General features: G+C 38.4%; 1 protein-coding gene across 1 annotated transcript; it reads left to right on the top strand.

Moving 5' to 3' along the window:
* Positions 1–1048: 1048 nt before the first annotated feature.
* Positions 1049–3223, top strand: LOC126759525 (achaete-scute complex protein T8). The gene has a single exon (XM_050474384.1). It carries the CDS (start codon positions 1049–1051, stop codon positions 3221–3223), a length of 2175 nt encoding a protein of 724 aa, XP_050330341.1.
* Positions 3224–13653: the final 10430 nt, after the last annotated feature.

Here is a 13653-nt window from a genome sequence, read left to right as displayed (position 1 = left end):
GCTGCTTATGGTGCTATAAAGCATTAGTGCCGGCACCCAAGCTAGGGGTTGAAAACATGCACTAACACTCACACACTGCCACATTGGCGCAAGCGCATTGAGGTGACGTGCCGCTACTGCGCTCAGCGCTGCGCATGTGTAACGTTAGGAACGACGCTAAAGTATGTTTGTATAAGTGGCATACAATTTTATTGTGCAATTCATATGCACGTGTGTATGTGTGTGTGTGTGACGTGGTGTCTCTCTAAATTCAATTTACGGTGTATTGTTGTGCAGCAGACCTTAGTGTTATTAAAGTGCTTTACATACACACCGACACGCAAGCGTGTTACGTGTAGAGGCTCAATGCGCGCTGACGTTGGCAGAGAGGTAGAGCGCCAGGATAATTTTATTTTTTTTTTGTTTCTGTGTGTCTCGCCCATGTATGTGTTGGCATTGTGCCACAACACCAACAGTCACCGAAGTCATTTCCTGCATTTTTTGGTGGATGGATAGATGAATAGAATTCCGCGCTAAACATTTTCGACTGACGACTCGCCCTGTATTCTGCTCAACTGAGCAAAGCAGCGCTGCACCAACTGACGTTGCTATGCCGTGTTTTGTGCGCTGCGGTGTGTGGCGTGGTGTGGCAAGGCAAGGTAGGACGTTTGTTGCGAGCGACGCCCCATGACATTTCATTGCAAGACATCGGGCACGCGACAACACAAGCAACGCAGCTGTCCTACCAACAGGATCAGGACACTCACCTCTCTACCAACGAACGGCGAACAGCGACTGTGCGTAGACAAACGAGAAATTCAGAATTCGGTGTACTTTGTGAAAATTCGTCAGTGCTGCAACGGTGTATTCGTAAACGGGCCAGTGAACGTGCTGGTTGTGGCGGGAAAATAAATAAACTGAATTTTAAAAAATATTTTTGCGTAAAATACCATTAAAATAACAAAAGCGGCAAGTGTCCAGTGTCCGAAAGCAACATCAACAGCTGAAAAAGGTGGGCACTTGCGCTAATTAGCAGCTCCCCAATCAGTGGCGCCCACACGGCTTGCGTATGGCGCTGAGCATACTCAGCTACAACGTGCCGCAAGGCCTAAAGATGAGCACCAACAATAACAACAACAAAAGTGGTGGTAATACCGGTGCCACTACGCCCACCAGCGATGAGAATGCGCCCAACCAAGGTAATGGTGGACGTACCACCATCAACCTTGGCAAGTCCTTCAGTCGCATCACCATGCAAAATGTGCTGAGTGAGAGTAGCGGTAATGCGCTGAATATCAGCAACAACAGCAATGTGAACACGATCGTACGGAAGATCAAAGATTTCGGCATGTACGCAAGCGTGAATAATGCAGGCGCATTGAGCACTGCAATGACTGGAGGACGCAAGCGCACGGCCAGCGAGGCGGCTAAAGGAAAGACGGATGCTAAAGCAATTGAAGGCAAAACGGAAAAGCCTAAGGTGCCAAATAAGCGCACGAAACTTGCGCATAAAGATGGAAATCCGCATGAAAAGCCAACCAAAGCCGTGGTAACGAAATCGGCCGCCACAAATACAAACCGTCCAAAACCGAGTACGCCTGGTGCGAAGAAACCCGCTGGCACACCCGGACGCAAGGGTTTACCGCTACCACAGGCGGTGGCACGGCGCAATGCACGCGAACGTAATCGCGTTAAGCAAGTGAATAACGGTTTTGCCGCACTGCGTGAGCGCATACCCGAGGAGGTGGCCGAGGCTTTCGAGGCGCAAGGCAATGGACGTGGCACGGTGAAGAAGCTCAGCAAAGTGGAGACGCTGCGCATGGCTGTCGAATATATACGCAATTTAGAGCGTCTACTCGGCTTTGACTTCCCTATCGGCAGCGACCGTGGCCTATCGCTTCTGCATGGCGGTTCGTCTAGTGATGACAGCTTCACATTCATTAAAGACGAATTCGATGCGCTCTCCCCACCACTGGATGACACCCCTTTCGATGATTCGTTGAGCAACTATGATGTCGATGAATATTTGAATAGCACCGATTTTGGCAATAATCAAACGATCTCACAATTAGACCTTAGTGGCGCAACCGATGCCGAAACCTACGAAATGGATCTACTACCGAGTCTAACGACTATCAATGGCATGCAGTATATACGCATACCCGGCACCAATACCTATCAGCTGCTCACGCCGGACGCACTCTTCATGGGCAATGCGCCGCATTCGCCGCCAAACTCCAGTCTCGATGATGAGTCCTTTCAAACCTTAATCGACACTAATTGCCTAAGTCCTGTGGCAACAACATCATCGCCGCATATTTCGCCATCGTCTGCAACGTCAATTAACGCTGCACCTGCCGCAACTGCAGCGTCGCTGGTAGGCGCGGCAGCCGTATTACAACAACGACAGCGTCCTGCTGGGGACTTGGTCGATGAGTGTGTAAATGCGGCGGTTGCCAGCACATTATCGCGATCGCCGGTGCAATCATCCCCAACGCAGCGCACAATATTACATCAACAACAACAGCAACAAGAGCACCAACAATATCAGCCGCAAACACCAACGCAGGGGTCGTCCAACTTATCACCTGCCGATAATGATGCACTTTTATTACAGGCGTGTGCCACAACGAGTGCCACCGCCGATGAAGTCGATGGTAATGAGTGCCGCACTGCCAACGAACGCCAACGGTTTGCCGTGGCATTGGCAACCCCTACAACGCTGTCACTGCCCTCGCCGCACGCGATTAAACAGGAATTCAACGATACATTAAGCGACTTTGTCCCCTCCAATTCGGCGTCTTCGTCCAATCACATGTCCGCGGGCGGTGCAATGGTATTCCAACAACAACAGCAGCAATTGCAACACCGTTTATTACTTAGTCAGGCGCCTTTGTCCACAATGTCGCCACCGTTGGAACGTTGCCGGTCGAGTGTCACACCATCGTCGCAGCTAACAACAACTGCAAGCACATCGCCAACATTGTTGTTTGTGCCCAACGGTGCTACAACCCCCACAACACCGGGCCTACCATCATTCTACGACACCGACGCGGATAACACTTTCTATGAGTCCGCGCACATGTCCTTTAAGAAGGAATACCAGGACGCTTTGCTCGATGTGGCGGCAACAACAAATGCCAGCGACGGTATAAGCGGGTTGCCCGACGAGAATATCATCGAGGTGTTGGACTGGTGGGAGGCGCACACACCGAAATCGGAAGGTGGCGTGGCATTGCTGTAGAATTAAACCACTCAGTTGTTGTTGTTGTGTTGGGGTATATGGGGAAAATTTCTTTGAAATTCTTCGCTTTGTTGCGAAAATTGTTGATGACGCTTACATTTTTCGAAAATGGCTCGAATTAGTTTTTAAATTAGGCTATTTTCACTTTTACACATAAATTTATTCCATTAAGTTAAGTCTTTGTACATATTTATATACCCAGTACATATACATATATACATATTACTTATAATTATTTTAGTTAATGCCAGTGTTATAAACAAGTCAAAAAAGCAAAAAAACAAAAACAAGCAAAACAAACATTTACCGCTAAGTTATCTCGGAAGACATTTGATTAAGTTTATGGAAATATCATTAAATCGGTTTTGGTTAAATCATAGTTAAAATTATTACATATATAAATATACATATACATTTGTACTGATAAAATCTGAAATAAATTTAATTATTTACACAAATCAGTGCTTTATTTCTCATTTTAATTGAAATTTCGTATCGAATTCTTTTGCCTTTTAGTTTTTGAGTGATCGATTTTCAATATGATCTTGTGGTAAGAGATAAAAACAGATTTTCTTAGACAATAATTTTTTTCCTTCAACATATATTTTGCTTATTTTAAAAGAGGTGTCTGGCGGTGAGGAATATTTTTCTGCTTAAAATTATTTTAAATCCGAATACCAAAAAAAATGTATTATTACAACACATTAGATGAATCGAAGGACCAGTCAAAACCTTCATATTTGTTTTCCAACAAAATAGTTTTTAGTAAAAAATATACATCTCAGAATGGCTTGAAAAATAGAAATTATTATCAACAAGTACCAAACCCAAACGTTTGATAAATTAAATAATAAATGTAGCTCTATTTCTTGTTAGTTGTTGGCACAAACTTAGATTTATAACAAAAAAATGCTTTCCGTGAGATGCCAGAGAAAACACTCATTAAGTTTCTGGTAAGAATATAAATTCACCCGGACGTTCGATTGTGTTGGGCTAAGTTATATAAAACATCTAACTATGGAAATACATTATATAAAAGCATGCTGATTTTACATGCCCTTAACTGAACTGTTTGCTTAATATAATATTTTTAAAATGGGTATATTAAGGTAATAGATTTCACAACTTATATTTAACTTCTGTTTCTGAAGTTGCGTTTGGAAAGGTAGCTAACTTGCCATTGAACCTTAAAAAAACGATGTGCTTTTCCCGTAGATCTGTAGACCTTGCTGCATGCGTAATACAAAACTATAGTATGGAGCAAATATGCAGCTTTGTTAATCTGGGAGTAACTATGGACCCCAAACTTAATTTTATTCTTTATGCAGCTTCCATAGTTTTTCCAGTTTTGTTAAACGTTGGTGTAAAGAATTTAGAGATCCGCTTATTACGAAAATTTTTTTTTACGTCTTTACTGAGACCTATAGGAGTATGCTTCTGTGATATTGAACCCCAGGTTTCAACTCCGTTCGTAGAAGTTAGAGTCCGTTCAAAAACAAGTTTTACTTTTCGCTTAAATCATTGACATTCTAGGTTAATTTCCACCATATATACAAATCGTTTAAAACTTTTAATCTACCTACGCTCGCTAGCCGTAGGGAAATCCTTGATATAGTACTTCTTGTAAGACTTATGGATGGGTCAGTTTTCTGTTGTCTAATATTAATTTTAACGTCCCCGTTCACTTAAAATTTTCTAGAATAGATTTTGAGTTAAACGAACCATTCCGCCGTATATGTCACGATATTATTCTGATCCCAGCATTTGTTGTCTAACAGGCTTTAAAAAGCCAATTTTAGAATTTGCAGAGTTTACATTAACATTTAAAAATAATAAACAAACTTAAACTTAATTTTGGCTGTTGAAATTTTTTCTGTAGCCGAACACCTTAAGATCATAGCTTTAAATAACCCTATATCTATCTCGCTTAGTTTAAGGTGATACGTAAAACCGTTAGGTGAACAAAACTATAATACTCAGTAGCAGTATAATACTCAGTAAAAAAATCATATTCCTTTGATCATTATCTAAAACATATATCTAAGAAGGTCGTGTAAAAATTACAAATCGATTAGTAAAGTTTTAGAGAACTTTTTATCACTGAATCTGAAAACAGCGTTCAAAGTTTTGAGACGATTACACATTATTCTGATGCTCATCTCTGAAACTATCTGTTAGATCATACTTTAAATGTTTGAGAACATTTTCAAATTCGTTTTTTTACTTCACTGAGCGGATACAAGCCCTTGCGTCGTTTTCGGCAAAAATAAAAAAGCGTTCCCACGACAGTCGGTCTAAGCAATCGGAACGGACGCGGAAAATCCGAGCCAAAGACTGTTAACTCGGCACCATTCCTCGAAATAACTTACAGAAATGTTTTGTGCCCCTACAGCAACAACAATAAAAACATTGTTTTATGAAGTAAGCCTCTTATTGTGAATAAATTAAATAATAAATGTAGCTCATTTCGCTCTTTTTGGCACGGAATAACAGTGAAATGCTTTCCGTGAGATGCCAGAGAAAAACATCCATCATTAAGTTTCTTCTCGAATGATAAAATTCATCGGACGCACGATGTGTTGAGCAGTTATATAAAACATCTAACTAGACGGAGTGGTTTTAACCCCTTAACTGAACTGTTTGCCCCTGAACATAATATTTTTTGTATATTAATTATTTCACCGCGGAAATAAATTCAGTATTCCGCAATTCCTTTCATGGTTTGGAACTGTATAATAGAAAAGTTGACACAGAATTTTTTTTTTCCAAAATTATTTTATTTATTGTAGAAATCTTAAATCTATTTAAAAACTAGACAGAAAAATATACCACACACAGGGTCAGAAAGGGTTTGGGTGATATATAAAAATTGTCTGGATAAAAATTTATAGATTTCTAAGTGGGATATCGGAAAGTATGAGCTTCCAAGTTTATAAGCCTTGATTAAGCGGAACAACCAAAAATGAAATGTTGAGATGTTTTCAACCCGTCTTCTTCCACACAGTTTCTATAGCTGGCATCCGCTAAGATTCTCAACGTTATGGTGTAGTCGCCGAGAGGCCAATGAACCATAAGAACCCACACAACTTGAGAGAGGCCAGCCTTACTGAGGCCAGTTAACTCACTGGATCTCTTGCGATCAAACTTGGTTCAAAAAGTGCTTGCAGTATGCAAGAACTGATAGTATTTTATGATTTTGGTGATCTCTATATTCTGAATGTTGTCACAATATTATGCGATCGTACGGAATAATGTCGTCGATGGTTAGATCTGACATTTGTATTTTCCATCCATTAACTCTTATTGAATCTGACGTATATTTTGCGCTTGTATTTATATTATATTTGTACTATAGTCAGTATGAGATAGTTCACGAATATTTTTGATGATTGTTGTTGAGGTTTTAACCTGTTACTGATTAAGAACAATTCAACTTCGGTTACGTAGACCCAACTGTCGGGAAAATAGAAAAATCTCTTCTGTAATTCTTTATTTAATGTACTTCTGGTTTTGGAAAATCAAAAAATTACTGTTACCCAGTTAAATAGCTAAAGTATCATAGACAACCGAAATATTTTGATGAAGTCAAGTAGTTAGTTAGCAAAGTCTTTGAGTTTATGTGTTTCCTTTGAAGGGAGTAGCATTGAAGTTTAGTTGGGTATAAGTATTTAGTTTGAAGAGTCGAGAGTACAAAGGCTTTCGAGGCAGCCTATCGGATTCTACAATACCACTTAGTGTTCCTCTTCATGCTCGATATACTAATTCTTCGTTAAAAATTGTCTGACCAATTACCAAATTCTCATTTATGTATTTATATTTAGCTTTTATTTCGAAAACATGTTTCCTCGTGCCTCTTATTTCAAATATATTCAAGCGCATGCGTGCTTACATAAATCTAAACAAATATTGAAATTAATGATAGAGTTAATTGCCTTTAATATTTTCGACAAGATCGAATAAAGCGCTATAAATAATCCTGCTTATGTGGCAGATACCGCAAGTTTATCCTTCCTGCATACAAACAGACAATAAGAAACCGTTATAAAATTATCTTACCTTTTTATGCATTTTTTGTGGAAGTAAAACGCGTTGTGCACAAACGGGACACTACTGAAACCACAACCAGTCCAAATACGGGCAAACCGGAAATGACCTGCAACAACATGCATAATATATAAATATGTATGAATTGTATGTATATATGCATACAACAACCATTAATGGCATAGAGGAGAGTAATAAAATTAATGAACGCCGTTGAAAGCAGCAAAGCATTTGAAGCATTTTTCTACTTGTCCACATAAAGTAACAGTTTTGTTGGTGCCTTATGAAAATTTAAAGCCATTATGCTTGTGTGTGTGTGAGTGAGTGTATATATGTATATGTGTATGCTTGTGTGGTGGTATATGGTGAGAACCAGACCCACCGGCAATCATTAAGCGCACAGGACATAAAGTAGCTACTAACAGCAATGTCCCAAATAAGTAAATTTATGTAGGAAAATATTTACAGACAACACACATTTGTATATATGTATGTGTGTATGTATGCCGCCAACGGTTTTCCAATTCCTTTTTTCTGCTCTCTATTTCCCTCGCGCTGTCTTCTGATCATTATAATCTTCGTATGCGTCCAAGCATGCAAAGCATATGGCATTGGCCAAGGCACCGAAGGAGGGGAGCAGCACACACATAGCAGAGACAGCATGGTGTGCCATATGACAGCGCAATAACTGCTAAGTAATGTCGAGGCGGTTTCTTAGTTTGCCTGCGACAAAAGTGTGAAGCAGCGCAATATTCAAATGAGGCGCGCAGGCGCAATGACAGAAACCCATCACATCACAGTGATGAGTCGCAATCGACTGCTGGCGTTTATAACGGCGAAAGGTATTTCTTACAGCGCTGACTGAACACACACAAATACATAGAAATTTTCCATAGATTATTAAAGCGCATAAAAATATGAATTTATGGGAAATCTTGCGTAATCATCGAAAATTGTAGAGCCTTGTCGAATATCCTGCAATGTCCTGCCGCAGGATGATTCTGTTATATTTACGCTTGAAGAGGCCATTAGCGTACTTTTTATTACAACAACATGGGTAAATAAGCTGTGCAGACGCAGATAAACAGTTATGTTTACATATTTACTTTAAAGGTATGTGTGCATGTGCCTGTGCGCATAGCAAAATATCAATCCGCATCGATGCTTGAAACTATTCACCGAACTGTAGATCAGCAAATGCAAAAAAAAAATCTATTAAGCCCCAGCAGTGCCTGGAGCGCATGGCTGCCAAAAATTTTAACGCAAGGACTGATGGCCTGACTGCTTGACTGTCTCGCTGAGTGACTGACTGTTAGTCGAACTGACAGTGTGCGGTCTTTCCGCAGCATTGCGCATCACAATTGGGTATTGTGAAGACTCAGCGCGCATACATACCTTGCAGACAACTATCTGCCATATTGTCCTCCAACAACAAGAACAGCAACACGACACGGCCAACAATCGCGCTACACCGATCGCGCACGATTCGAGCAGCGAACGCGTTTCGAACGTGGGAAATTGGCGGGCTGTGCGCTGTGTGTTTACCTTTAATTTATGCTTGTGTGTGTGTGTGTGTGCCGTGCTGGAGTCGCCAAGTGTCCTTTTCCCAGGAGTTGGGTGTTCAATCTTCACATAACCTTTTTTCAATTATTTTTAATTTTTTTTTGTAGATTTTCAATGTTTTCGCTCTGTTGATATTTGTTGTGCTTATGGTTTTTGATCTGCTTTTAAAATGCGCTTGCCAAAGAACTTGATGCTGCCAGGCTTATTTATTTAGGCGCTGCATCATCTCTTTTTTTTTAAGTAAATTTGATTGAAGATCAGAATTATGCAATTTTTGCGGCAATTTCTCAGCCTAATGCCATCGTTTGGGAACGAGAACTATGAAGTATGAAAAAATAGCTTTAATACCCTTCACAGATGCAATTCTTATAGCATAAAAGGTTATAAAAGGATCTTTATCTTGATTTTGAGCGTTTAGTTTGTATGGCAGCTATATGCTATAATAGTCCGATCGCAAAAATTTGTTCAGAGATTGTAGCCTATCCTTGGAAAATAATCTGTGTCAAATTTTATGAAGAAATATTGCCAAATAAAAAAGTTTTCCATACAAGAACTTGATTTAGATCGGTCAGTGTGTATGGCAGCTATATGCTCTAGTAGTGCGATTGCAAAAATTTGTTCAGAAACTATAGCTTTGCCTTTAGTAATAATCTGTGCCAAATTTCGAGAAGATACCTCGTCATAAAAAAATATTTTCCATACAAAAACTTGATTTGAATCGGTCAGTTTATATGGCAGCCATATGCTATAGCAAGCCAATTGCAAAAATTTATTCGGAGATTATAGCCCAACTAACGACAATAATCTGTGCCAAAGTTAGTGAAGAAATCTCGTCTAATAAAAAAGTTTGCCATACAAGAACTTGATTTTAACCGCCTAGTTTATATGGCAACTAGTTACAAAAGTGGTCCGATATCGGCCTTTACAATACATGAACAGCCTCTAGAGGAGAAACGCCCGTAGGCAAAATTTCAGATCAATATCTCAAAAACTGAGGGACTAGTTCGCGTATATGCCTGAGACAGACCAGCACGGCTAAATTGACTGAGTTCGTCGCGCTGAATAATTATTCTACATTGTCTTCGACGTTTCCTTCTGGGCTCTGTAAACTTCGCGATAAACTTAATTTACCCTGTTGAGGGTATAAAAATATTTGAAAACTACATTTATAAGCTTCTATGGGCAACCATATTGGTTTACTTCCCCCAAGCGGGCCTTTGTAAGTACAAAACAACAACAAGAAAACTATTTCTTATCCCATAAGTCGGTTATCCTGCGGCGCCTTGCAGCCATTCTTCATCAGCGTTGCCCCGCAAGTAATACCTTTAATATATCACCGTGTAATTTACATATTCATGCACTTAATATTAATTTCTCGTGCAGTAAATTTATGCTAATTTATAAGTAACCTTAATCACATTTTTTCCATGCCAAGCGACAGCCTTTCTTGCTCTACTTCTTTTTATGCATGCATGCACTCCCATATAATGCCATACTATGCGCATGCGCGCACACACACCCAAGTCTCGGCTATGGGTGCGATTTTTCCGTCTTCTGGGTGACATTCGGCGCCTTTAAAGTTTCACATCGTTACTTTTTTTCGGCTTCTCATAACACTTTCACTAATTTCACGCCTCACTTTGTATGCGCAAATGTATTTACATATTAATGCGTGTGTCTGTATGTTAGCGCCAAAATGCATACGATTACCATAGACTCTTACTTATGTAATGCTAATTTCCCTTTGACTAATGTAAGGTGTTATGCCATGTCAAATGAACTTGAAATTAATTCCTTTCAAGATTTAGAACAAAATATTTGTGTGATAAATTAGGTGCATGGCGAATGTGTGTAAATTTGCATGTGACAAGGGGGTTGGTCGCCTCACATTCCGATTTCGGAGTATATGTAATTGTTATTTTTTCTTCCTGTTTCGAGATGACAGATCTGTAGCATTAAGAATTAATCGTAAACGTTACAAATGATCGTGGAACAATGCGCATAAAATGTGCGCTTACTTAATCTTGCTGTCAGAAAATCGATCGGTCCCATTACATTGTTGTAAATTTCCTTAAGACTGATAAATGCCGACGCATTTGAATTTCATTTGTCTAGCTTCTTTGCATTTTATCATATCGCCTTTTCTAAGCATGATCGTATAGTGTTTCTAAGTTATCAAAAGTTTTCGTTCTTTTAAACAATATGTTGATTAAGATCACTGGTACCAAATCTTTCATTATAATGGACCTTAAGGGTACTAGATTTCAAATTTAGATGTAAAAATCTATGTAGTTTTATTACAAATACATATGAATGAATTTTCTGTTGACATTCTGGTTTTCTACGACTATCCGTGCGACTCTTAATAAATATATTAATTAGAGACCAGGCTCTTGCCTATATATTATCTTGGTCGTTTGATTCCTACGTTAAGCTAGATCATACAGTCTCCAAAGAATATTTTTATAAACAGGTCAGTGGCTAGTAGATTTATGTCTCACCCAAATGAAAATCTGAAACAATAAGAAACATTAATTGGCCGTTGCAGCGAAGGTTCATAAATACAAGGTATTCTTTAGATAGTTAGGAAAATTGAAGCTTTGCATTGCGACTTATAGTCTATATTGTGCCCTAAAGTATTCCTCACAAAAATTTAATTCCGATCATTTAATATATAGGGAACAATTTCTTCGTAGATTGCACCATTGCCTTGGCAATAATCCATGCTAAATTTCCTTAAAATATCTCTTCACATGAAAATGTTTTCCAAACAAGTTTTTATGGCAGCTATGTGCTATCCAATCGATATCGGCGGTTCCGACAAATCAGCACCTTTTTGGGAAGAAAAGAACGTCAGCAAATTTCACTCGATATCTGAAACACTGAGTGACTAGTCCGCGTAGACGGACATGGCTTAATCAACTCAGCTCGTCACGCGAATTATTTATATATATATTTTACAGGGTCTCCGCTATTTCCTTATAAGTGCTCCAAACTTCGTGGCAAACTTAATATTCCCTATTTATAATCCTATTACAAGTGCGATAGAATTCTTAGTGAGTAAAATGTAAAATATACAAATAAAATCTTTCCACAAAATATTTTTTCTTCTAATTAATACCATTCAGATTAATCGAAAACTCATTTCATGACCCCAATATGGGGTTACATGGATTTCCACACCCAGCCTTTTTTCAACAATTTTTTTTCATAAAATAATGAAATATTTTATTAGAATTTTTTATTGTTAAAAACATACACTCTTAACCATGAAATTCTGAAATTTTTGGAAAAAATATTTTAAACTCGGGCATTGCAACGCCATTTCCGGTGACTCCTTGGAAAAAATGTTTCCGCGTTGGCAGGATCATCGAAAGTGCAAAATACGTGCTTTAGTTAAAACCTTAACTCAAAATTTGGACAAAAGAAAGCACTGAAAATTGGATTTTTGGCAGAATTTTTTACAAAAAAATATAAATTTCAGTGAAAATTTCGCGACATTTTTTTTCAAATAATTGTTATCGAAAAAAATCCTTTGTCCAAGTCTTTAAAAGTTGTATCTCAAAGACATGTGTGAAATTTTATGAAGATCGGTTGAGCAGTTGTCGAGACATCTTGCCAACCGACTTCAAGGTTGCGAGAAAAACGCGTTTAAAATTCTCAAGGGTGTATCTCCGAAAATATTACTCGTATCAACTTAACAATATTCGAGAGGTGTTGTAGCATGAACCGTTGACATAACGAATATGTCTAAGGAAAAAGACATTTTCGCCTTTTGACTTTTCCACTTGTTGGGGATGGTCATCACCGTCTTCATCCAATTTTTGTTTTCCATTTTTAAAGCACCATTTGCTAGATTGTTGGACAGTTTCGATGTTATATTTGTAAACCTACGTCTCGTCGCCAGTAATGATGCATTTGATGAATGCAGAGTCCTTAGCTACGTTGTCTAAAATCTCGTTTGCAACATCTGCTCGACCTATACTTTTTAGCAACAGATTCAAGACTTTTGGTTCGAGTACGTACTGACAATTTTTTGTTTGTTTTGTTTTTGTTTTTTCATACAAAATCAATTGATAACCGGACAATTTCATTACGTTTTTTTCTTTAATATTTTCATACAAAACAACTAGACATGAAAGCGTACCAATGACTGGACACGGACGCAATTTTGGCAATATTTCGTTCACGATTTTATAAAATGTGAAAAAGCAACTGTGTTCAGTTTGTAGTTCCCGTTTTTTTCTCAATTTAATTGATTTCTTAATTAATTCTACAGTTTTTTTTAAATAATACGTAAAATGATAGGGACAAATAAATTGACTTGAGCTGGCGTGCTTCGCGATGTCTTAACCAAAACTAGTGGAATAATTATCATTCATTCACTTTCGACTGGGTTTGGTTCGCAGTTATTAGTTCAATAGAAATATAGTTCTGAGTTGCAGCTTCTGACTCTTAAGAATATATTTTAAACTCATGGTTTTGCCTCGTCCCTATACTTGGACAGATACCATAGGTTTTGAAGAATTATTTCTCTCTAAAGCTCATAGTATAAAACTCAATACATGTTTAGTACTAAAGACTGCACGCTCACTTATCCAACAAACATCTTGATAATATTACTTTAAACTTAAAAAAAAAAACTTAAATCCGTAATAAATATTATATTGCTCTAAAACTCAGTAAGCTGCATTTATAGGACCTACATAAATTGTGATAAAAAAGTACCCAGAAATTGTAAACAAAACGCAAAATATTTAATTATTCATCAATGTTTATTTTGTCGCCTTCAAAGTAATCTCCACCCGATGGAAGACACTTAT

The sequence above is a fragment of the Bactrocera neohumeralis genome, chromosome 5 (assembly GCF_024586455.1).
Source record: "Bactrocera neohumeralis isolate Rockhampton chromosome 5, APGP_CSIRO_Bneo_wtdbg2-racon-allhic-juicebox.fasta_v2, whole genome shotgun sequence".
Lineage (NCBI taxonomy): Eukaryota > Metazoa > Arthropoda > Insecta > Diptera > Tephritidae > Bactrocera > Bactrocera neohumeralis.
This window is presented reverse-complemented; position numbering and strand designations above follow the sequence as displayed.

Coding starts and splice junctions, on each gene's coding strand:
- LOC126759525 (XM_050474384.1), top strand. CDS start 1,049: ATGGCGCTGAGCATACTCAGCTACAACGTGCCGCAAGGCCTAAAGATG.